The sequence below is a fragment of the Fringilla coelebs genome (genome assembly GCF_963513975.1).
Source record: "Fringilla coelebs genome assembly, chromosome: 1".
NCBI classification, from domain to species: Eukaryota; Metazoa; Chordata; class Aves; order Passeriformes; family Fringillidae; genus Fringilla; species Fringilla coelebs.
The window spans coordinates 147,796,964-147,823,405 of record NC_140028.1 but is presented as its reverse complement, the minus strand read 5'-3'; the positions used below and the strand labels follow the sequence as shown (position 1 = coordinate 147,823,405).

The 26,442-nt window shown below is 41.8% G+C and overlaps 1 protein-coding gene across 6 annotated transcripts in view; it reads left to right on the top strand.

The window, feature by feature from the left end:
* LOC311156477 (sodium channel protein type 5 subunit alpha-like) overlaps positions 1-26,442 on the top strand; it is a 216,366-nt gene that overhangs the window by 184,209 nt on the left and 5,715 nt on the right. For 3 of the 6 annotated variants that reach the window (XM_084210431.1, XM_084210430.1, XM_084210428.1), the window contains 6 exons: positions 9,369-9,491; positions 15,715-15,996; positions 22,602-22,655; positions 24,197-24,334; positions 24,795-24,899; positions 25,392-25,662. In XM_084210431.1, coding sequence (XP_084066557.1) covers positions 9,369-9,491; positions 15,715-15,996; positions 22,602-22,655; positions 24,197-24,334; positions 24,795-24,899; positions 25,392-25,662 — 973 coding nt within the window. Of the gene's footprint in view, positions 1-9,368; positions 9,492-15,714; positions 15,997-22,601; positions 22,656-24,196; positions 24,339-24,794; positions 24,900-25,391; positions 25,663-26,442 lie in introns of all 6 variants that reach the window. The other 3 variants (XM_084210427.1, XM_084210432.1, XM_084210429.1) reach the window with 1 other exon arrangement.

The following is a 26,442-nucleotide window of genomic DNA, read 5'->3' as shown; positions in this document are numbered from 1 at the left end:
TCTGCCTTGCATGGAAGAGCTGAGCTGGGAGACACACATTGGCTGTGTTTAGCAGTCCAGAGTCTCACAAACTCTCCAGGGACAGAGGAGGATGAGGGATTGTCCCACTGTTCCTCTCCCTGATGACCAGCACCTTTGAAACCCCAACTTGCAGACCAAAAAAACATCTTCCCACCATCCAGGGAGGTCAGGAGCTCAAGAGACTCCTCCTGAGGAGGAGGGAAAAGGAAAAATAAAGGGATAGAAGCAGCCTGCAGTGGGACAGGAATTCTTTATTAGTGAGGGAGAGATGAGAGGAATTGAGATGAAAGTTGAAAGCTGTGACTTGGTGGTGTAGAGACTTTGTGCAGAGCTCCTACCTGGTAGGGCTGACTTTGGGATGTTTGTGCTAAGGCAAATGGAGGTTAACATTCCTGCTTTTGATATGTACTCCTGTGTGTACATTATCCTTCCTGGCAGAAGTCAGGGATCCTACAATTCTTCAGAGTCCCTCTCCATTCTGGCATTTTTATTACAATGTGGATATATTCAACACAATTCAGGTTCAAGAACCCAAATAAATTGAGCTGATTTTCAAGCTCAGACTTTCCTGTTTCCCACAAAAATTTGGTATTTTTTCATATTGATTTGGAACATCTGATTAAATAAATGCTTTAGGAAAACAAGCAAATCCAGAGCAGCACCTTGAGGAGGCAACACAAACAGATTTTTTTCTTTTGGTTTTGCTTGCTGGTTTAGTTTGGTTGGTTTGTTTTGGAGGTTTGGTTTTCTTTAGGTTTGGAGCTTTTGTTGGGGTTTTTTGTTGGCTTTTGTTGTTGTTGTCATTGTGTCATATCTAAGTAGAGTTGATCCTAATCCTGTCCAGAAAGAAACTTGCCTTCACCTCAGCACCTGAACTCCCACCAGCTGGGATGGAAATGCAGCAGAGTCTATGGGTCTGAGCCCCAGGGAAATGTTCTGCCAGGAATCACTGTGTCCACCCCTGGCATGGTGACACTGCCTTCACATAATAAATAATAACCAATAATAATAACCAATAAATAATAACCAATAATAACCCTCCTGAATGCAGCATTCAGCATCAGGAAGGCTCCCTGGGATGAAACATGAGGTTGCTTTGGAGATCTTTTTTTAGGGGAGAAAGTCTTTTCTCTCCAGCTGCCCTAAATCCAGGCTGTCTCCACACAGCATCTGGATGAGAAGCAGAACACAGTTGCTGATGAAGAAATTGTTTTGGTCTAAATCATAACAGAAACACCAGACTTTTCAAGGCATCTGCACCTGCACAGCCGCTGCAGAGGGAGCCCCTGGGACTTGTCTGATCAAGTTACATCATGTGATCCCCAAAATTCGCAGGAATCCCGAGCAGCCTGCCTAGGGAAGTGGCACCAAGCCTGACAGAGCTTAGACAATGCTCTCAGGCACAAGGTGTGGCTTTTTGGGTGTTCTGTGCAGGGCCAGGAGTCGGACTCCGTGATCTTTGTGCGTCCCTTCCAGCTCAGCAAATCCCATCATTCTGTGATCCCTACCCTGGGCTAATAATCTGGATGTCAAGGTGTGGCAAAGGTGCCTGTTTGCAGTAAAAAGGTGAATTGAGACGAGCTGAAAATCCATTTGTAAATGGTGATGGGAGAGAAAAGTGCAGATCAATAAGTCAGTTTGCTGCCTCGCTGGATGAAAGCTCACAGTCAACTCACCCTCGGAAATTAGCTGAGGTTTAATTCTTGATTCTCAGCCATCTGCCCTGGGAATTGACTGGAGCTGTTAGAAAAGCCTGAGCAGGTGTAGGGGAGGTGACAGATTAAGAGAACAGCAAGACATAAAGAGGTTCTTCAGGAAACCGCCAGGAAGCAATTAGGATGCAGGAATGATTTATTTAAAAGCATTTAACCCAACAAGAGTGACACATGCTGTTTGCAACAAGGCTGCCCTCTGAAAAGGAAACATTGCCTTGAAAAGCTTGGACATGAGGACCTGGAGACAAGCTGAGAACATGGAATATTAACAGAATTTTATAGCCTTAGTCTGAGTAGTAGATGGAAGAAAAAAAAAATTAAAAGGTGGAAAAGTCCTGGAGAAACAAGAAAACCCAAAAAACAAAACAAAACCAAAACAAAACAAAACAAAAAAAAAAATAAAGTGGATGAAGCAAATGTGTTTTAAAACCTGAGTAATAGGAAGTAGCACTGGGCTTTCCAGGAGATAATTTTTGTTTATAATTAATCTAGGCACTTGTGTAGCCCATCATGTTATAATACATGAGAGCACTCCACGAGCAGTAATGAACTGCTGCAGTGAGGGAAGCCCTTTGATAGCTCATTGCCAGACACATTTTCACCTCCAGGCCATGGAGCAACCCCAGAGCAGCCTTAAGGAGTTTTTAGTCTTTACCTGAACATGAGGGCTGTGATTCAAGGAAACAGGGAGCAGAGATGGGAATTTAGGTCACCTTAGTGTCTCTCCAGTGTCCTATTTTTAAGACTTTCCTTTAACTTTATGCCTTTCTTTCATAATGTGCAATTTCTGGATTGGCAGGTACAATCATAGAGTGTGGCATGTGTATGGCAGAAAATGCAGTGTCAGAATGAAAGGACAAAGGGATATTTTAAAAAAATAAAATGACAATAAAGGTCTGCTCAGAAAGGGTGGATGCTGAAAGGAAATACCAGCCTCATTTCAAGCTCCCTTTTCCCAACCATATTTCAGAGAGCCAAAATAAGTATTTCCATGTATTTCAATTTATTTACAAAGTCCTGTTTCCCTGTAGGTTTTCCAGCTTGCATCTAGGTTAAAGACTGATTTTTTTTCCTTTTCCAATCAAGGGGAGAAATTTGTAACTTCAGTCCTGACTCTGAAAGATGCTGGACAGTGAAGAGGTCTTTAAGTGATCCTATCCTTGGCAGAAAAAGGCAGGAGAGGATTGAAAAGAGGCACCCACAGCAATCCAAGCACTATTTCTTCTATTTTTATTTTTTGTAAAAGGCACAATTAGAGAGGGAGAGACAGGTGTTTCTGGGGCACACAAAAAGCTATTTGAAAGCACCAGGGGCCTGCATTAGCTGGAACTGCTTATTTAAATAAGTGGCCAGAGCTTTCAGCTCAGCTGCTGTGCTTCCATTCAGATGTCTTTTTTCAATTTTTTTTTTTTCCTGCCTTTCCCTCCCCTCTAATTTGAGCAAGCAGGTTAATTTGATGAAATCCCTGGCTGCATAAAGCATTTGCTGTTGCCCATACCAGGAAGGAGGTCTCCCCTTGTCCCTGGGACAGAGACTCACAGGGTCTCAGACGTGCAGCAGCAGGCATTTAGTGGAGATTCTGGTTGGTTCTAGGATTTGTATGATTATCCAAGGATGATTTCTGCTGTTGTTTAGGCAGCATTCCTTGTTTTCAGGGTTCTGCTATTAATTCACCTCAGTGGTGATCAGGGGTTAATTAAAACATGCAGTTTGTGCTGGGCAGTGCCTGCCTTGGGATGTTGCTCCTCAGGTCTGTCTGCTTCCAGCCTGGTCCCATGGATGCTCCCAGGTTGTCTGAACTCATGTGTTTTTAGGAATGAAAAAATAAAATAAAATAAAAGAGAGGAGCAGCCTTTATTCCAGCTCAAACAGTTTATTCCAGTTTCTCCTTGCTGCAGGAACCTCCACCAGCCCTGGGTGAAACACTGCTCCCAAAATCTGTGCCCTTGACTCCCTGTAACCCCCCGTGGATGGGAGGCTGTGGAGGCTGCTAATATGATATTGAAATGGTTTCATGTAGGGAGGAGCTCACTGCTGCTCTAAATGCAATCAATCCTTGGGAAAAAAAACCTCTATGATTTTCTAATTCAAGGCTTTTTCCCCTCCTTGTGCTGCATTATCACACTCCCTACTTTGTAATTGTTTTTCTGCCACCTTAAAATTCTGTTCTGGTGGCTTCACTGGGTTTACATTGGTTTACAGCTCTGATTGCTTAGGTCACTGTCAGATAATGAAGGCACATAAAATTATTGTAGAATTTTATCTCTGTGTGTTCATGGTGAATAATTTAAATAGTCAGACAATGCTGCACATCTGTAACTGGTGAATGACTGTGAGACCAGCATGAGCAGCACACTGGGAATTTAACCCTACACCTGGACACACACACAAGTCACATTTCTTACCTTAAGAGTGACAGAAATTCTGCAAAATAGTGAAATTATGACAAGAAATTGGAAATTACTGAAAAAATGTTCTGTTTCCTAGACAAGACTTTGAAGTGGATTGTGAAAATTATTCAAGCATTCAGAAATTACTCTCATTAGAGTTACATTATGTATGTATTTATATAATTTATACAGCTATCAGTGAGGCTAACCTTTTCATCAGAGATCCTTCCCTGTGTTCTAGCCCTCTAAATTCATTGATTCTTCTTGATTTTGCCCTGAAACACATATGAATGTCATACAGTGGGACACTCCAGACCCAGCTAATGCCACCAAGGCACAAAGATACCAGGAGTCTGGCTTTGAGAACACCAGACACAGGTTTGTTAACCCCCAGGGCTGGAATTTCCAGTGCCCAGTGCAGCAGAATTAAAATATTTCATTTTTCCCTGGATCATGAGACTGAGTATGGCAGCCATAAAAGCTGTGGGGGCTCATTTATCTCTCCCTTCACCCAGCTCCAGGCATCTGTCATGCAAATTATTGTAAAATCCATACAGATAAACCAGTGTGTAGATACATGTAGGGATGTAGAAATATGTGGGAATATAGAAATAATGTGGGAATGTAGAAATATGTGAGAATATAGAAACACAGGTCTATACTTCTTGACACAATATTCTTATAGATACAAAGATAAAACTATCTCTGGGCAAAGAAAGCCAGGAACAGGGACAAAAATCTGCCCTGAATTCCAGGATCAGAGAGAGCTCCACCCTCTCTGCCTGTCTGTGATAGCAAGAAGATGAATTGTTTAGGTAGGATGCACAAGGAGCCTGAGCTTTGCTGGGAAGCTCTGCCATTGGGCTGGGCAGTCAATGCTGACTCTTTCAGGGGTCCCACTCTTTTGGGTTGGAATAAATTTTGGGAGGTGTCTGACAGTGCTGAGGCTGGGCTCTTGGCTGTGCTGGGATGATCCAGGGAAGAGTGAATGTAGGAAATGAGTTGAATGCCATCCTGGTCCAGGAGGTCAGTGAGACCTGTGTGCCACAGCTGGAGTCTGTGGAGGCAGGATTGCCCACACTGATTTATGAGGATCTCTCTCCCCATCAGGGACCCTCAGTGCTGGGCAGGTCATGCACTGGACTTCAGGTTAAGCAGAAAATTCCAGTGACAGCACTCTGCTGGAGACCTCAGGGACACCAAATGAGCAGCAAGTCAAGGGGATAAAGAACAGTCTAGACCCAACCCAGGGAAACTCTTCCCTGATTAAGTTAAATGGAAAGCTGTGAAAGCTTCTTAGGCAGATCTGGAGGTCAGGAAAGACCTCCAGGGGAAATGCTGGATGGAAATGGGAGCTGTGATAAATCTGCTTGGCTCAGGAAATGCACAGGAGGATGAAGGATTCCACAGCTTACCTAACCTGCAGTGAAAAAGGTGAAGCTGAGGTGAAAGCTCAAGGTCAAGAGCAAATTGGGTGTTTTATGGGAAATGGTTCCAAGCAATAGTGAATCCTTAGGAGCCACTTTGTCTCCACCACATTACAGTGCTGCTTCAGGGGTAGGTTTTATACAAAAAAAAAACCCTACAAAACCCTTTGCAAACAGGTACTGAAAAGATTAGAAATGTGTGTGTGACTTATTCTGAATCTGGAGGTTACATTGACCCTAGAGGTATCTTCTGGGTGCCAGCACATTTTTGATTCTGAGCGTAGCACAAAGCAGAACTTTAGAGAGGCTCTGGGCTGCATAGCCTTGCAACAGTAAAAAAAAATAACAGAAATAGCTGACTTCACCTTTTGTTGTGATTATGTGGGGCAGTCAGCACCAATTTTGAAAACTGCTTGATTTTTTTCCTAAAAATAACCTTCTGGGTCACTTTTAATCAAGTCCAAATGGCCAAGTCCCTGCGTTGGTAATCCTCCTATAAATAAAATTTGACAGGGATACCTTCAAAACCAACATCCAAGCATTTAAACAAGTTGTCTCAAACTCTGCTCTGACTCCAGCCTTGTAAATCATTGCCAAATATCACACAGCTTCATGGCCTAATCCTCTGCAGAGATATCTAATGCTGTGTACATCTGTGTCAGGAGGGCAACACCACCTGTGATGTGCTTCAGGGTGACATTTGTGGCTCTCAAAAGGAAATGGGAACCCACTCAGATCCACTCAAAAGGAAATGAGAACCCACTCAGATCCAAGTCTGGTCTTGCAGGATTTGAGCCAAAAACCTTCTGCCTTGGGAGAAAGGGCAGTTATGGGACACAAATCCAGGATGAGGGAGGAATCCTGCAGATGCTCCAACTAAAGCAGTTTGAAATCCTTGACAAGTTCTGATTTTCAGTCATCATGGGTGAATCAAGCAAAGAAGGGTGTTGGGCAGCCAGAATTTGATTCATTTCCATTTAAATATCTACATTCATTTTGCAGATCAATTTTACAAATTAGTGAGCTTCCCTTGGTATGTGAGTGCATGGATCTGGGTTTCTGTCTCTGAGCATACAATCATTGAGCTGTTCTTCTCATACCTTCAGCCTTTCTGGACAGAAACCTCCAAAACTTTGTGAGGTTAAGGATGTTTTCTGCACTAAACTTTCCACCAAAGATGGAAATATGTGCCACAGTGCTTCTCCTATCATGGATTCTCCTTCATGCCAGTTATTTTTTAGACTTTCAAGATGACTTGACTGGCTTTAGTAGATAACTCTGGTGCAAATTTGCTTACTGCTGTTAGACAAATCCTCAGCCCTTTACCATTATATAGGCAACATTAAATTAGTGGGAGGAGTGAGTAAAAGGAGGATTTGAACTCTGTGTTAATGCAGCTTCAGAGTACAGGATGTAAACCAGGCTGGTGAGAAACAGGGAAGGCAGAAAATGGGTGCATTGGTGAGCTGAGGATGGTTTTTAAGTTAAACCCACATTTTCTTCTTCAACTGTGAGCTTCTGGTGAGCAGGATTGAAATCTCATCACCCCTCCAGGTGGAAGGAGCACATCAAACCTGTGGCATTGCTTACTCTAAAATGATTTAGGCATCATGCTCAAGGTTCAGATCTGCTGTCCCAGAGATGGAAGCCAAGGATTGCTGGTGATTTTTACCTCCTCAGTGTCTATGAGGCCCAAGATGACAGACCTTGAACCCAGCCTGTCTAGTGTGATGTTCTTACAGAGCTCTCAGCACCAAAAGGCAGGAGTGTTTATTAAGCCCTTCCTCTGCCCCAGCTGCTGGGTCTGTGCACAGGAGGTGAGTCTGTGTCACACCTTGTTAAAGAGTGACAAGTTACAGGGTGACAGCCAGCCTCTGTGCCACTTAGTCATCTGCAGGAGGGGGGCTGACTTATCCTGGCAGAAACCCCAGCTCAGGCTGGGTTTCTCTGAGACCTCCTGCCCTTAGTCACCCACATGGCACAATAAAGCCACCAGCAGGTAAATAATTTAACAAATTGAGCGAGTTTTTACAAAGTGTAGCTGTGCAGACAGCACTGGTATGTAAATAAATGCATATTCAGGGGAAAGTCTGCTCCATAGGGGACACTGTCCTGGGACTTGGGGACCAGGTCTTGCCCTGATTTATCCCAGACCTCATGGGTGATGCTGGGCTGGTCAGCCAGCAGTGGGCTCCAGAGTAAAAATCACCCCAACCTAAAATTAAAAGGAAGGTTTCCCTCCAGAGCTGTCAGTGTTTAAGGAGGTGCTGGAGTTTCCTAGCACCAGTTTTTTATGATGTAGAGGAGTCCCTGCTTTTAGGCTCAGCTGCTATCTTGAAAATGGCAACAGCACCCACTCCTCACAGATGAGCTTTGCACAATCCCATTGGTGAGTATGAGATATCCAATACAGTGATAACTGGGGCTGTGAGAATGGTAAGAGAAAAAACAAATTAAAAGGAAGATAAGTAATATACACATCTTTCTCCTAAAAAGATAGTGTTTTATAGTATGTGGTGGTTGATTCTGGTTGGGTGTTTTTGGTTTTTGGGGTTTTTTTTAATATATGCAAATTGGCATGATACAGTGTTGGAGAGCTGTTTGTTTTCACTCTTTGCTCAGTAAGATTTCAGGCTGTGACACTGATTTGAGCATGCAGAACCCTATTGCTCCATATGTTCACAATCTCCACTGCCACTCAGTTCATTCAGAATCTGATCCTGTGCCTGATACCACCCACATTTCTGACCAACTAGGGCATTACAAAAGCTCTGAGAATGTGAAGAGGATGGGAACCCCTCCATGCTGCTTCCAGATTCAGGAAGTTCATTTCAAAGAACTAGTCTTTGAAAGGTGTGAGCCTCAACACTGAGCACCTGTCAAATTTCCATCTCCTTTAGAGACTGTGCAGAAACCAGAAAAAGTGAGTAAATGCAGAATGGAAGAGCCATGCACATCATTCTTTTGAGGTCTGTGGTATAATCATGTCTACCAGCAATGTAGAAGACTTGTTTCTAATCACTTAGTTGAAGACTAGTGATTCAATGTAAACACCAAAATCCTTTCTCTCTGCTGGAAAGGGTTAGACGTGCTTTCTTCCAAAAAGCTCTCAATTGTAACACTTACCTGACTCATTTTTGGGTAGTGGAACATGCACACACCTCAGGGATTGCACAGAAAACAGCACAGAGCGGTGGGTCTGTTATGGGGATCTTTTTCTCATCCACTTTGTGAAGGATCATCCCTTCTCCTGTGTGGATCCAATGTAATGGCTCCCATTTAAGATTTTTTTCTCCATTGTCCCATTTACCAGCTGTTTCTTTCCAGGGGGAAAAGCCAGAAGAGAAGGAAAATAAAGTGGATATTTTCTCCCCCGATGTGGGGGAGAGAATGATGCATCTGACTCTGTCTTATCAGAAGGTTAATTAATTACTGTATTATTCTATGTTATATTACACTATATTACCTTACATCTAAACTGAATCTGCCAGGCACTCCACTCTGCTCACCACTGCACTGAACCTCGTGACTGTCAGCTGACAGTCCCACACACACACACCTGGCCCTGACAGGCCAAGGAACAAAACACCATCACTCTGGGTAAACAATCTCCATACTGCATTCTACTTTGATACAACACAGGCACAGCAAAGATGAGAATTGCTTTTCTTCCTCTGAGGTTCAGAGAATGTGAAACCCAGAAATATTCTTGCGAAGAATTGTGCCTTGCTCTTCTCTCTGAAGAGAAATGTGGCGACAGGAAAATGTCAGGAGCGTTCTAACAGGTTGAATTTTCACTTTGTGTCTCCATCCAGGTCTCTCTGATCAGCCTGGTTGCCAGCACTCTTGGATACTCTGAGATGGGTCCCATCAAATCCCTCCGGACCCTGCGTGCCCTGCGGCCGCTGAGAGCCTTGTCACGCTTCGAGGGGATGAGGGTAAGAGGACACAAAGCATCCCTCCCAGCTCACCTTGGTGTGGATCAAAGCCAACAGGGGATTGCTGCACGTGGCTTTGCCAGCCACAGCAAATGACTGACAGTGCTTTATCACAGCAACAAAGAAATCCCTCCTTGGTCTTGGTTGTATCATTACATCTTTATCTTTGGGTGGATGTAGTGATAAACTAATCCTGCTGCCTAACTTGTCACACTACACCTTAAAAAAAGCAGTTTTTTAGATGAGGAAGCATCTGGTTATCATCTACCTCTTCTTTATAAGGTGTATCAGGGGAGCAGCCAAGCTAAAGTTTGCTCCCTGTTTTGACATGTATTAAAATGAGAGTGATTAGAAAGTTCTTAAGGACATTTTCACTAATAATTAAAGCAAAAATTAGAAATGCTAAAGATAGGGAAAGCAAATGAATGAATGATTTTTTTCCCTTTGAACAGATTGCAGTTTTAATGAGGAATGTCAGGACTAACATTAAAATCATGCAGTTTGTGCCTGTTGCTCCATCTTGTGCATCCATCTCTTTCTTTTCTACATTCCTTTGCCACTGTGGCTATATTCCCACAGCATACCTGTTTATTTGTTAAGCCTACCTGCTAACAAGAATCAATTATTGTTTAGATAAGCCCTTTATTTAATTCCTCACACCATGCAAGACTTGCAGGTGGTGACAGCTGTGTACTTACTGCTAACCTTGCAGATTGCAGAGCAAGGTAAAGCAAATCTGTGACAAAATTCTGTGGCAAATTATATTGATGATCCCAAATCTCTCTGCTAGGCCAAGGAAAATGCTACATATTTCACAGTGATGTATATCCAGGGTAAAGCTTTCCTGCAGACAAAATTCTGGTCTGAATCATCAGTGACTAAATGTGTATTTCATGCACTGATCTCCCAGCAATGAATTATTCGCATTGCAATGCTCTCACAGCAAGAGACTGAAGGCTGGAGAACCTAACAACTGAGATGAGCCAGGAAATATCACCATACAGCAGTGTAGGAAAACCCCACATCCATTCTCTTCCTCTTCTGTGGGTGACCAGATTTGGCAATACAACACTTTGCTCAGAAGATTTTGTGATTTGCTAAATCATGTTATTTTTGTGGGTGAAGATGAGGCAAGTATTGTTGCAGGCCACCTCTGTGCTGGTACTAAGGCAAAAAGACTCAAAAGGCTCTGTTTATCCAGGCACCCAAACCTGAATTGCTTTGGTCACCACAATCTTTCCAGCAGTCAGGCAATATTTTGCAGGTAATTGACCAAACAAAACAGAACCAAAGTGCAAAGTGAGGTTGTACTACTGACAATAATTAAAGCTCTCACTCCTGTCATTTGATGGCCTCACTCTAGACCTTTATTAAACATTCACAGATTTCAGCATTCAGTATTAGCAAAAGCAGGAGTTTAACTGCCATAGTGATTTGTGCACAGACTCTCTCAAAACAGTTTAGACTTGGCTTATGAAGGCTTAGCTTTTACTGGTGGATTTACAAGGCCAAGCAAAACTCAGTGTATTCTAAGCTGACATACAATTGTTTACTCATGATTTCACATCAGTTTAACTAAATTGGATTCAAACTTGAATAGCAGTGGGGAAATGAGCCAAAAACATCAGAAAAGCCTTAGTAGAATAGAGAAAAAGTAACATGAAAAACTCCTCATTTTTCTCTGAAAATAGCAAGAGGCTGGCTTGGTGAAGATCTTAACGTGGATCAGCCCAGCAAATTTCCTTCCCTGACTCAATATCCCCTTTTCTTTCCTGTACCATGGCTGCAGTTGAAATATATTCAGTCATTCTGAGCTATCAGAGGTGGTGAATTAGCTTGTAAACCATGATAAAGTATAATTGAGAATACGTGCTATTGGAAAAGCAAATCATTTTAGCTTTAGTTTGTCTAACCACACTTAACAAGACTAGGGACAGTTAGACCTTTCATTATTAGGAGTTCATATGCTCCAAAATGCACAGGAAAATTGCCAGCACAGTGATGGATTAAATAATGATAATGTTGAGAAGAAACACTGACAGTGAGAAAATAATAATAGTTTGTTCTATTATAATGCCTCTTTCTTGAATAACTGAAACATCTCTGCAGGGCTAGAAAAAAGTTCTCATTTACTGCAGGAAGAGACTTATTTCATCAATGTTATGCCTAAATTTTGGAAGCAACTTTCCCTGAGCAAAGGCACAGAGTAGCACTTGTGTGGCCAAGAGGACCTGTTGCCATCAGACCTCAGTTCTCTCCCTGTCTTCAAACAGTCTGGGAACTCTGCAAGTTGGACACAAGTCTCAGCAGCTCCTGTGCCATGAGAGGTCTGCAAAATAAGGATGAACTGGTGCCATCCTGCCCCTCAGTCCTCAGAAAAAGACCCCAGAGAGAGCAGGATCCCCCCTGACAGGACTGGAGACCCAGAGGCTTCACACTCAGGAGCCCAGAATAAAGGATCTTAGATCTGCCTGCCCCAAATATGACATCTCTCATGTCTCCTCATCTGTTGTCCATCAGGGAATCATTTCAGAGGTGGCACTTCCCTGCAAGGGAGGTTATTTTAGAAGGATGTATTTGCAGTACTTTAGGCAGCATTTTAGAAGGATGAGGGGGATGATGAGAGACCATTTAATGTGAAAATGATACTGGGCGAAGTCATGGTGAGACTGCCACAAGATGTATGCAGGAAAGAAACAGCATAATTAATGCTAGTTAGCATGATTTCATGGGAATAGTTCTTGTAAAACTGATATGGGCCTTTGATTTGATTACAAATTATGCTGATGACTGTAACTGTGCTGATGCAGAATCCTTGGATTTCAGAGAGGAATCTGATACCATGAAATATTGTGATGCAAACATGAGCTTTGTACCAAGACAAGTAAACACATTTTAAAATGGGTGATGGATCTCAAAAAGTAATTGTAAGCAGTGACCACACTGTAAATTTGGTGATGAGCATCTCAGGGTGAGGGATTGTTCAGAATGAGACCTGTCTTTAATCTGTATTTTAACAGCATCTGGGAGAAAATATAAAATCTTTGCTGACAGCACTCAAAATCAGTGTAAGTGAAATTACAGATAAGGGAATTATGCTGGCTGATCTGGATCACAGTGAAAAATAGATCTGTTGTACAACACACATTTTAATAAACCCACATCCATTGGCTACCTTGGGAGGAGGAATATAGGTCACTCTGGGGGATGCTTCTTGGAAAACAGCAGCTGAGAAGGACACAGGGATCAGGGTGACTGTTCAACAGGACCCAGGCTTTGGGGCCAGTCTGGCAAATGAGGTGACTGTTAGAATCCTTGAATATGCAGGGAAATAACCCAGGGAACAAAGGGACAGTGCAGTGCTTCAACGCTGGAATTCCATGAAAGCCCTGGAAAAGGGGAGTTAAAAATGGGAAAGTCTCTGCAGGAAACTACGAGTGTGATTAAAAATCTGAAAGAAACATGATAGCTGCAAGGAAGCTCTGATTTTTTAATTACCCAGAGCAATGTGCAGTGGTAACTCTCCCCCAGTGAAGATGGGAATGACAGGAGAAGACATCTAAGAGCAGATGCCTGGAATTCAACAAATTCCACCCAAAAATGCAGCAACTGTTTCTAAAACTGAGGGCAAAGGGCACCAGGAACAGATTATCTAATAATACATTTTTTCCTCCATTATTTGACATCATGACACTGAAAATTAGATGTCTTTGCAAAAGCTGTGCCTGAGCTTCACTGGGAGTTATAGTCTGGGCTTGAAATCACTGTGGGGAGTCTGCTGGGCTCTACCAGAGCAAAGGGAGGATTAACTCATCATGCAAGTCTATTTCTGGATTAAAAATCTGAATCAGCTTTGGTCGAGGAGGTGGCCTGTGAGATCAGGGGAGCTGGGGACCAAACACAAGTTATAGACTGCACCTCTCTGAGTTAGGGCAGAGGATGGCTCAGTTTCTAGACTGTCCCTAAAGAAGTCACCTGGAAGGTGGTTTCACCTGTAAAGGTACTGATGGAAACCAACAAGTATGAAACCTTTTCTTACACATGGATATCTGTGCTGCTATTCCAAAGTGCAGCAGAAATTCCTCCCTTTCCATGGCAAGATGTGCAGCTGAACTTTTAATATGAATTTATGATAATAAAGCTGCCTTTATGTATCCAGGTCTTCCTCTTACTTGTCTCAGTGCAAAACAAGAATGCTTCCACCAGAGAAAATGGCATCACAGCGGTGTCAGAGCAGAAGCAGCAAGGGAAGAATGAACCCCCCTGTTAATAATTCATTCAGAGAGGTGTTGCAGGATTTGCTCCAGCCTCGTGCCTTGTTTTGTTATCTACAGGCCATTGAACATAACTCAGCAGAAGGGAAAAAGCAGGATGTGGGCATGGCCATCACCTGGGTGCAGCAGCACATGTAACACAAATGTTTTTGCTGGCATGGGTTAAAACTGAAGAAAAATATTGTTGTGCAGAGAAGCAAATGAAAACTTCTTTGACAAGAGCCAAGGCTATATCCAAACCAGCCCTTGATTTGGAAATTATTTGGCATTTTGGTTAACTCAGTAAATTTGGTCTAAAAATGATGAGGTTAGAATTTGATTGACATCCAAAACTGAAAGATAAAATTAGCAAACAAACAAAACAAAAAAACCCCAAGAAAAGTCATCAGGAATCCGCCTATACAGAAAAACAAAACAAAACAATTGGTCCAACAGCTTTTCCTGTGTGAAAATCAGCTTCATTCATAAATGCACAAAATATAAATCTGAGTTTTGGAAGATCTACATAATTTTGTATTGTGTGCTGTAGAGGAAGCTGCTGCTATACGTGCTTGAAAACCATTTCACTCCTGTGGGTATTTTTCTTCCACAGCAATGCAAAAATGATGGAGAAGGGAATGTTATGTTATTAGCTTGTCAGAAAATTGGACACTAACACAAGAGAAAAGAAGAACTGACATTTTCCATAATCACATCCACCAATTGAATAAAGTTTAATTCTTACAGATCAATATCACCTTCTCTCAGTTTCAGAAATGTAGATGGAGAAGAAGAAGAGCTGAGTGGCCTCCTATCAGATTTTAATCTCCAAAGCATTAGACAGGGATGGAGAGAAGTTCTTGTTGTGGGGCTGGTGTCTGGGAGGCAGCATTGCCTGGACCATCTGCAAAGGCTGTGAGCATGGAGAAACCTGGCTGGCATAGGAAAGGGAAAACTGCATTTTGTGGTAGAGTCCTTCCCTCAGAAGGACTTGCATGGTGTGACTGCTGGAATGTTCCCTGCAGGATTGGGAATTGGGACATTCCAGCTCAGGATATTCTGGGATTGATTCTTTAGTGATCTCCTCTGGTTCTTCAGTGTAAGGTGTGATGTGCACAGATGCCTTAGCCACCTTAAACCCCAACAGTGCTCAAAACAGTCAGTGATTGCACCTTGCCTGGGGGATGTGGTGGTATCACAGCTCTGCACTCAAACCTGGCAGCTGTGGAGGATCTGTAGATGGTTTGAACTTTGTGTTTTTTGCTTGAATTCAGCATGGTGTCCATTTCCTGTGCCATCATTCACACACCTTAAAAGCTCCTTCTGCTTTTTGCTTTAATATATGATTTTATGCAGGGGTTTACAGCCCTGCCTGGGTTAATGTGTAGGAATTTTTCAGAAAAAAATGACACATTAAAAAAAAAAGAATTTTTTGTTAAATTAGAATGATTTTGCTCATTTAATCATGCATACTGATCAGATAGGGGAAGCTGACTTAGTACAGTATGTCTCAATCTGTTATTATTTAATTAAGCAAAATTTATCACAGCTATAGTTCACAACCCACTGGCTACAGAGGCCTGAGTGGATTCAAATATTTCAGAAATCTTTTTTTCTCTATTTTGAGTCACTGTAGTGCACCCCAGCCGTTTCCAATTAATCACATTATTATTTTAGTTTGAAGTGTACTATCCAGAAAGATTCGAGAGGTCAAGATGACTTCTGAATTCAGAGACTCCTCTTGAAAAAGCATCAACCCTTGGGTGGAATGCCAACAAATTCCTTTGATTGGCAAAAGGAAAAAAATAGTCATGTTTGAATCCTTTAGAGGTGGTTTGGCTCCTTAGGTAGTGTCAGTGCTTATCCACCTGTCACCATGTGAGGGTTCAAGGGTGCACAACAGCTTCTTAATGAAGGGTCCATACAAATGCTGGCATTAATTCTGTTTTCCCTTTTGTGCTTCCCCCCAGGTGGTGGTCAATGCCCTTGTGGGAGCCATCCCCTCCATCATGAATGTTCTGCTCGTCTGCCTCATCTTCTGGCTCATCTTCAGCATCATGGGAGTGAACCTCTTTGCTGGGAAGTTTGGGAAGTGCATTAATAAGACAGAAGGAGATATGCCTTTGGACTCTAAAATTATTAACAACATGAGTGACTGCATACTTTACAACGTGTCGGGCACGTTTTACTGGACAAAAGTTAAAGTTAACTTTGATAATGTTGGTGCTGGCTACCTGGCTCTGCTGCAAGTGGTAAGTGTGACCCCCAGAAACTCATGGGCAGATATTGCTGGTTCTCACTGGAACCATCAGTTCAAAAGCTCAGGTTAACCTCTGGGCTTTTCTGGGTTTCTCAGGACAATAACTTTTCTCAAGTGTAAATAAATCACATTTTGCCTATTAATTTGGCCTAGAGATATTAGGGCAGTTTATGGTTTTAATTTGGGTTTCTGCTGCTGTGTCAGTTCTCTGGGAGGTGATTGGACTATTGAGGTGAATCAAAGATCATTTTGTCAATATTATAATGCAGAGCAAAGTTCACTTCCAGAAGTGAACTTTGCTCACTATAAAATCTACGATACAGGAAGGGCTCTCCATGCAGACAGAGTGCACTGGCCCTCCAGAACAGCCTGGGATTTCACTATGTCCTGCTGGGGAAAAAATGAAGTCCTAGTGCCTTCAGTTTCCCAGCTGAAGTTACTGCATAAAGCTTCAGTCTTAATTTATGTCCCTCTGCTCACTTTCCATGTTTTGAGAAGGACACTGGTGCCTCTCATTCTGGTTACTCACCTTGTGTCCACCTCTAAAATAAAGATTCAGACTAATTCTAACTGTGGGTCAGGGTGGGGATCAGGTTTGCTGACACTGCCCCCAGCCCAGCCTCTCTGGGAAGGTGGCAAGAGCATAGCAGAAAAGAGACTGCTGGGGTTCAAAGATGATGGCAATATTTGAGCTGTAAAGGCAGAAGGAAGCCACTTCTACAGCATTTCCCACCATCAAATGTAAAATATAGATAAATGGGTTGCATGCACTGAGATTCACAGTGTTTTGACACAGGACAACTTAACAGAAAGAAGCCCAGGGGACTCCACCTTGTCCAGGCCCTGCTGCTGCACTGCTGGGTGATTTCAGACAAATTGTTTTGTGTTTCAATTCCACAGGGCCCTCACATATAGTAGTGGCTATGATGCTTATTTCCATTGTTCCTAATCAGGATGTCGGGGGCTGGGTGTGCACTTGGAGCGTCTGCTCGTTGCAATTTTCGCGTGCAGAGTTAAATAAGCTCCTTGCTACATCTTTGGACAGGGAGGTTTATTTCTTGAAACACCTGTGACAGCATCCCTCAATTCTGGGATAAAAAATTGTGTTCTGGGAGTTTAATTCATTTGTCACCTATAGAATCCACCCTTTGCAGGGCACTGCCTTCAGCCCCCTCCTGCCCTTCCAAAGGGGCACAGGTGCCCATCAGATCTGCCAGCCCTTCTCCTTCCCAGGAAGTGAGTTTGTTTTTCCCAGATCTGGTTTTCTCTGTCACAGATGCATGGAACAGCTCCATGAAGCAATTTTCCTTTCTGGTAGAAATCCTTGTTCTTATGTGTGCAGTTCCTGGTACACAAACACTTGAGTTTGAGATCTTCTGATCAGTGTCCTTTGAGTTTTTCTTTCACACCCTCTGGAAAGCAGAAACTTTGGAATGGGCACAACCACTTTTGATTCTTTCCATGACATAAACTTGCTGAGAGTGAGAGCTTTTATCTGTTGCATGTAATTATGATATTCAGCTCAGCCATGCAGGGTAGATTATTTCACTTTGAAAGCCTTTAATTAGATTTTCTGTTCCAAACAGTGTTTTCTTTGTCTTTCATTTAAACATCCAATGTAGATGAGCAAGAATTTCCAGGTTTAAAATATTGTGCCTTACCTGAAGTTTCTTAATTCCTCTGATTACATAACAATTGCCTACTTTTTGGGGGGAAAAATTCCATCAGAGAGGCAGCTATTCCTTCACCATTTATTTTATAAGAATCAAGCTCCAGTTTTCTGAAAATTTTTAGCTTTTCATAAGTTGGCATTTCCCTAAGGAACATCCTGAAGCAGTTTTTTCTAGTCACTTCTGTTGGATCAGTGGTGGCAGAAGGAACATAACTGGCTGTAAGGTGGACCTCGGCACACATTTGAAGAGAATGGGCTAATACTGCTCTTTTCCAGTTGAAAATGGGAAAATGGTTTCTTTCAAACCTGTGATCCTGTATTGGGCAGGAGAGAAATAGATTTTTAGTTGCAAAAGAAGTTCTGTAAACCCAGGCCTGGTCAGGCTGAACAAACTGGTTTTAGTCGGAAATCGGGTGGGATTTCTATGACAGGTGGCAGCTCCTTCTTCACAGAGGAAGAGCAGGAGCCAGTTTCCATCAGGGGATTGATTTTGGCTTTTATCCTGCTCCTGGAGCTCTTATGTCTGCTGCTGACCACAGGCAATGAAGTGAAGAGGAGGGACCCAAACATCTGGATCTCCTTTGCCAGCAGTGTCGGTGACCGGCGCCCCTTGCCAAATATTCCCCGTGATGAGGGGTCACATTTCATGGACAAACCCCCGTGGGAAATGCAGGGGCTCAGCTGACAGCCCAGCTCTCCTGGAGAGTCAGACACCTCTCTGCATCCCTGTGCACAGCAGGGCAAGGAGGAGATCGGCATTTGGCTACAACCCACCGGGATCCCAAACGGGAGCGTTCCGGTGCGCCTTGTCTTTTGGCTGCTGACATTTCCAACTGCCACAGACGGATCTCAGTGGCTCTGAAGTTCCTTTGGAATGCCTGCAAATCCAAATGGAAATGTGTGAAACAAATCTGCTTGGTGTTCTGTCTTCTTCAGCAGTGTATTTGAAAGAAATGAAAGTTGCTACTGTGGAAATTTTAGGACGTGAGTCTACCCAGAGGAAAGTTTTCTGGCAATGCAGTTGAGAACTGCATGAAATTTGCCCCAATTATCTTCTGCTCTTTTCCTGCCTTGATTGGGATCCATTGTGCTCTCCTGAAGTTGCCACTTTGGGTTTATGAGTCTGAGAAAATTCCTGCAAAGTGTCAAGCTCCTCCAACTAAAAGCAGGATGTCCCAAACCAGGTTAATAAAATAACAGAGGTAACTGCTCTGCTCAGTCTGCAAGCAAGAGGAATGTCTCATTCATGGGGAGGGAAATGTCTTTGTCATCACAGCTTTTTGACTTGACAGAAGGATGATTCACTTTCCTGGTGATTTAACACTCCCAAAACCCCAATCTAACATGAAAAAGGTCTTGCTACAACCCAGTGCTTCAGGAATAGTTTTTCTGTATTCCAAATTTTCTTAAAGTGTCACAGCATTTCTGTATTTGAACTGATCAAAGAAATATATTACATTTCCAGTAGCAGTTTTGCATTTCCCTTGTGTAATCCCACACTTCCACCCTGTGATCACCTCTGCATATTTTTTTTTGCAATGTATTTTGATATTTCAGCCATCTATTGAAGAATACTCAGGAAACTAGTCTTTCATGCAGCATCTGGCTTGTTTGGAAAAGTTCTTCTTAGAATGGACTTAGGTTGACCATATCCTACTTATCTTTGAATTTGTGCTATGAACTCTGTCACTTTGGGACTCCAGATGAGGGGTGGGGAGAAAACAGAAGCACTTTTAGACCAGCCCAGCAAGCAGGAGCTGCAGAGTTAAAGCAATCCCTCATGCCAGGTTTGAAGTCCTGACTGAGCCCATAAATCAGACACAAAATGGTCATGAGGCTGAGTGTCTAAAGTTACTGCATTACACCATCTCTTGCACTTCTGTGGACTGCAATGCCTGATTTTATTGTCACTGTGGATGCAAAATGTGTAAAAAATTCTCTGGTTTAGCTTTCAGAAATTTCTCTCATCAAGAGTAACACCCAAAGAAACATTTCAGCACTGTGAAGGCCAGTGTTTCAGCCATGAAAAGCAGACATTTTTGTTGAACCATTTCCATTCCTGGGGAAAAAGGAAAAGAAGAAGAAGAAGAAGAAGAAGAAGAAGAAGAAGAAGAAGAAGAAGAAGAAGAAGAAGAAAAAGAAGAAAAAGAAAAAGAAGAAGAAAAAGAAGAAGAAAAAGAAGAAGAAAAAGAAGAAGAAAAAGAAAAAGAAAAAGAAGAAGAAAAAGAAGAAGAAAAAGAAAAAGAAAAAGAAAAAGAAAAAGAAAAAGAAAAAGAAAAAGAAAAAGAAAAAGAAAAAGAAAAAGAAAAAGAAAAAGAAAAAGGAAAAAGAGAAAAAGGAAAATGAAAAGGAAAAGGAAAAAGGAAAAGGAAAAGGAAAAGGAAAAGGAAAAGGAAAAGGAAAAGGAAAAGGAAAAGGAAAAGGAAAAGGAAAAGGAAAAGGAAAAGGAAAAGGAAAAGGAAAAGGAAAAGGAAAAGGAAAAAGAAAAGGAAAAAGAAAAGGAAAAAGAAAAAAAAAGAAGAAAGAAAAAAAAAGAAGAAGAAAAAAAGAAAAAGAAAAAGAAAAAGAAAAAGAAAAAGAAAAAGAAAAAGAAAAAGAAAAAGAAAAAGAAAAAGAAAAAGAAAAAGAAAAAGAAAAAGAAAAAGAAAAAGAAAAAGGAGAATTCCAGAAGCTTACAGGTTTAAAGACTGGCTTTACTTCAAGTCACCATTTGGTTTGAGGGCAGCCAGTGCCATCCCACCTCTCCTCCTCCCCACTGATTTGCTGCATTGCAGCTCTAACCAGCAGTGAAATAATGAAATGTAATCCCATCCCAGGATGAGTTTATCAGTAGATAATCTCATCACATGACAGTTTCAGTAGAAAATGGTGCTTCTCTGGATAGCTTCCAGGCAGGATAATATCACAAACACTCAAACACAGATTTTGTCACTTCCTTATCCAGAGTGTAAGTGGTTACTAATTCCAGATAAATAATTTCTTTTCTCAGTGTTATATTTCTTTCATTCTCAGTATCTTTTAGCCTCTTCAGGTAAAGTGTCCAGGGAAGCTTTCCAGATGATGTCCCACAGATTTTTAATTCTCTTGCTTCTTGACAACTGGGGGACACAGAAAATCACAGCACTTCATTCTCTTAATATTTATTTTTGTCAGATCACTTCATCATCCTTCATCACTACAAACCACTGTGCCTTGCAGGAGAGTTGCTGTGGTACACACTGAGGGATAAAATAGCTGCTCAAGAGAAAAGATTTCCTCCCAAGTGGGAGAAAAGTACAGGCTAAGATCATATCATTTTGTGCCACAGGGAAAGGATTTCATGTTTCATCCCAGCCACCCTTCCTGAGCAGCACTTGGAGCTGAAAGCTCTAATGGCAGCAGAAAGTCTTCCATCAGATTAGAAAAAGAATGGCAAAAAAAGAAAATTATTAGGGTATTTAAGGAGTATCAGCATGACAGGCTCAAATAATTATTTGTTTTGATAAAAATGCTGATTGTTCCTCTAGATGCTTCGTCTAAAGTGATTTTTAACACACAGCACCGTGGAAGAGATTTTCCAAAGGGTTCTGATTTGGGTGAGTGGGTTAATCTCTTTCAGGCAGTCGATAAGAATAGGTGCCACCTTTCAAACACTACTTTATGTATATTTTTGTGAGAAATATCATTGATCTCTTGTACATTTTCCTTTGGCTCAGCAGCATTCAGAAGGAATTGGGAAGGCAGCATTACCTCCAGGACTTAATATAATAATAGAGAGTTCTAAAACCACTGAATGTACCCACCTCAGCCCAACTGCCTGGGTGTTTCTTGGCTTTCTCTGGCCAAATTCCTACTGGCATTATCTGGAATTGTGTGCCTACACAATAGGACAAAATTCAACTTAAGTGTCAGTAGGATGTAAAAAAATGTTTGGTGTGGGTCTTGCATGCATGACAATGTAAATCTGATGAAATGAATAAATCTAAAAATGCCTCATTGTCTGCTCACTCTGACTTAGGTCAGGGCAGGTCTAAATAGGTCAGAAGTCAAATGGAAAACAACTCTAGAGAGCCCAAATAAAGGCAGTGGGGCTTAGGCCAGAGTCAGAGCTAATACCAGGTGTGCTTGGCATCAGGCTGTGCCTAATAAGAGGCAAATATTGGGATCAAAGAGTCATGGGGTTGCTACAGAAGAGTAAAAAATCACTTCCCTGTGTTTCTCCTAGGAGTGCTGTCACTGCCCTTCTGCACTGAGCATTCCAATAAGAGACACTGACTTCCGTGGAATCTTTTCTTCTTTAAACAATTATTACAAAAAAAAAACCAACATTAAAACTACTGACTTCATAAAGCTTAATAAAAAGGAAATCTGAACAGTAAAGCAGATTGATTTTCCAGGGCCAGGCTCACAGCAGGTGTTGATTGCCTTTGCTTCTTTCAAGTCAGCTGTGATTGATGCAACTCCCTGGGGTTTAATATTGTTGTGATTTGCCCTGGTTTAGAAGAGGGCAGCATCCAAGCTTCAGCAGGATATGGATGGGATCCATCTCACCTGGTGCAAGGCTTCTGCAAGACAACATTCTTTAATGTTATGTGTAGCCATATCTCTTCATTACTTGAAATTTTTCAGGTCAGAACTTCCAGAGACTTAATTGTTATGTTTTCTTTCCTTCTTAAAATCTCTACTAAAATCCTCTCTTTTATTCCTGCAAGTGCAGAAAGTCAAAAAACAGAAATGAGAAAATCCAGGAGAAAATCATACTGGAATTAATTTTAATATCTAAATGAGCATAAAGTCAAGGACACATGTTAGATTGCAAGGCAGGCAATGTTTTAATTGTGAAGTACATGCTCAACATTGCATTTTGAAAGTTCATCACAGAGATTATATCATTTCAGGGTGCACTTGTTTAATATGCTTATGTCTTATGTGGGGTTTTTTTTCAGGCCACATTTAAAGGCTGGATGGATATTATGTATGCAGCAGTGGATTCAAGAGAGGTAAGTCTCTGCAAGGAAATTAATAATTTCCTGTTCCATTGCCTTTTGCAGCACTGATGGTGCTTAACAACAAACACAACAAAATTAAATACATGCAGGGTGCCAGTCCCTGTCTTATTCTGGCTGGGACATTGCAGACCCTCACTGTTTGTAGCTGGAGCATGATGACCCTGAAATTAAAGTAAATGTAGCCCTTACTCCTACACAACTGATTTATCTATTCCTGCTGCAGAACTCCCAGGACACAGAGGCACCTCAAGAATTAGTCTGAGTCCATCAAAGACCTAAATTGCTCTCTACATTTCTTCCCCTCTCCCTGTTTATTGCCTTATTTTCCAACTTCTGTTGATAGCATGTCTTTAAAAGTGCTGGGTTGAAGTTGAATTGCCCTGTGAGACAAATATTTAACCCTCCCTGCACCTTCACTTTGAGCAAGTGTCTTTTCTGCAGCCAGCAGCCCCACTGGAGGAGTGTGGGGAAGCTCCTGGCAGACAAAGAGGGTGGTGTGAACTTCCAGCTCTGACTGGGATGTGCTGGGGACTGGTGACAGCTCAGTTCTTACCTGCAGCCTGTTCAGCTTTCAGGTTTCCATAAAAGCAAACAAACAAACAAACAAACAAAAAAGCATTTCCCTTGCTACACCATGTGTGGTTTGTTTATCTTTTTATTGAAGGATCTGCAGTTTTCTTTCTTTCTTTTAATTGTATTAGAGGAACAAGTTTACACTTACAGTTATTTTTTGAGGCAGTTGTCTGGTACTAGGAATATGACAGGCTGAATTTAGGGCAAAAGTTGAGGTCTAAAGGGAGGAATAAGGGTTGGAAAAACTTCATGGCACCACAGGAGCAAAGAACTATCTTTGCATAACATAGCCCATGATGGTGGTTTATTCTGGTACATGTGCACAGCTATCTTCCCTGCTGCTGAATGAAACTCATGGATTACCCACAAGAAAATATGGCATTTAGGGAATGCACCTGATTTAGATGACAGGAGCTGATGAGGCAAATCTGAGCACTGTCACCAAACATGGCAGAGGTGACTTGAGGTTATCAGACTCGAGTCACCTCTTTCTCACTTCTTCAGCAATAGACTTTATTCCATTCCACCCCTCATTAAAAAAAAAAAAAATTGCACTTAAAAATGCAGTGTTCTTCATTAGGATTCAATTATACTGCAATCATACTTCGGTTTTATTGTAAGTACCATTAGTTCATGCAGGCATTAGGATAATCAGAAAATGGATTATTTTCCTCTTCTGTGTTCAGACTGAGAACATTTGGTAGGATTGATTCTGGAGTTGCACTTTCTGGAGCAGTGTGATTGCTGTGACAGTGTTGTGAAGTGTTGCTGAAATGACTGTGGCATTGCAGATACCAGTGGTAAACTTCAGAGGAGAGCTGACTGCTCACAGGAGTTACAGTATTTTTCTCATGTTTCATAACTTTTATTTCCAATGGACAGCTTTGTTTGGACTGCATCAATATTTTGATGAGTGCAGAGGTGGTGTCATTTTCACACTCTCCCTTTTCCCTTCGCAGTGCGAGGAGCAGCCTGAATGGGAATGTAATTTATACATGTACCTTTACTTTGTGATTTTCATCATCTTCGGGTCCTTCTTCACATTGAACCTCTTCATTGGTGTCATCATTGACAATTTCAACCAACAAAAGAAAAAGATAAGTAGTGCATATGCTGCACATCATCCTGTGGCTGCTGCAGGGACCGAGGCCAGGAGCAGATTGATCAGCAATGGCTTTGCCACAGCAGCTGTGAGATCAGCAGTGGCAGAGCATCTGCAGAAGCATCTTCAGGGCTTCTACAAAGGCTCAGCTGTAGCAGTCCCTGGGTCCCTAGAGCATGAGCATCCTGAAAATATAGGGTGGGGGGCTCTATTCCCCACAGAATGCAGCAAAGCAGCTCAGGCAGAGGGGATTTCTGGCACAAAATCTGACACGGGAGCACAGACTGGCCTGGTGTCCTCTGTTCACCAACACCACTGTCCCTCTGAGCAGTCCAACCTGATGAAAGCCACATTAAAAGGGAAATTAAATAGGAGAGGATTCATCCCTGAACTTTGGAAGGGGGCAGAAGCAAGCTTTCTTCATCAAAAGTAATAGTGTTGTTCTCCCCCTATACTTAGGTGGCCAGGACATCTTCATGACAGAAGAACAGAAAAAATATTATAATGCAATGAAAAAGCTGGGATCTAAGAAACCTCAAAAGCCAATCCCAAGGCCACTGGTAAGAACAGCATAATTCAGTTGAACTTTGTGTAATAGTTGAATATTTATTTACTAGAATTAGCACCATTCCACTCTGCAGCATAGGAAGATTTATTGCTCCCAGATGAAAAGCACTTAATAATTATATGTTTTGATTTTGGATGGTATTTACAAGTCCAGTGACCTGTGGTACAAAATTCCCTGTTCTGCAGCATTGACTAACATTGCAATTTACATGTGCCATTTACATATGCCAGTGGCCACCTGCCTGCACTGAACAAATTCATGGCCACAGTCCAGTATCTTGTTTACAGCAGTTTCAAAAAGCATTAGGAGCAAATGGGTTTGAAAACTCCATCCAAAAAATACTCATCATCACTTTTAAGTTTATGAAGTTCCAATCTGATGCAATATATTGTCTGTTTTCCTCTACTTTCTGATCAACCAGGAGACAATTACACCATTTTTACATGGCTCAGATTTCCCAACTAAACCTTTTCCTTTCCCCCAGAACAAATACCAAGGTTTTATTTTCGACGTCGTCTCAAAACAAGCCTTCGATGTCTCCATCATGATTCTCATCTGCCTTAACATGGTTACCATGATGGTGGAAACAGATGACCAAAGTCAAGAAAAAGTGAACATCCTCCACAAAATCAACATGCTTTTTGTTGCCATCTTCACTGGGGAGTGCATCTTCAAAATGCTGGCTCTGCGACACTACTACTTCACCAACGGCTGGAACATTTTTGACTTCGTGGTTGTGATTCTGTCCATCGTAGGTAGGTGACCCTGGGTTTTCACCTAGACTCCAAGGTTGGAAAGGTGCACTTAAAATTAATTGGCAAAATTAATTTTGTGCAATAGTATATGCTTTCAACTCAGAGAATTGAATCCTAAATACAATTTTAGTATGTAATTATAACTAGCACACCACTGCCTAACAAAAACTGGTTTGATCAGAAAAATTAGGAGGTTTATCAAACTCTACACTTAATGATTCATGGTGATAAACCATGAACTGGCTGCTACATACACTTAACACCAGTTCTGCATAAGAGCCAATGACAGAGAAATTAAAAAGCCACATGAAAGTGGCACATGTGGATTGCTATTGCTTTGCTATTTGCTTTTTGTTACAAAATTTTGAAATAGTCTTTCAGGGCAGGTTTGGGCAGTGCAGTGAATCTGACTTTTCTCAGCCTTGTTAATAGAGCTCCACACCCTGATACATCCAAGGGATGAAACAGAAAGACACAGTTTTATTGTTAACTTGTGTCATTTGCTGTTCCAGAGGTGTATTTAGATGCTAAAGAAGCGCAGGTCAAATGAATCTGAAATCCTACCAAAAGAGTTTTCACTAAAGTTGGAAGTAGCAGCAACTGAAATGTGATCAACTGATCCAGTGAGCAGAAGGAGCTCAGAAACTCTACACTTCTGGAAAAAAGTTTCCATTTTGAGGGAGGGAATAGGTGAATGAAAAAGTGTCATGCTAGGGAAACATCAACTGATGCTCCTGCTGCTCTGAACACCCTGTAGTGGACTGGGGAAGCTGCAACATC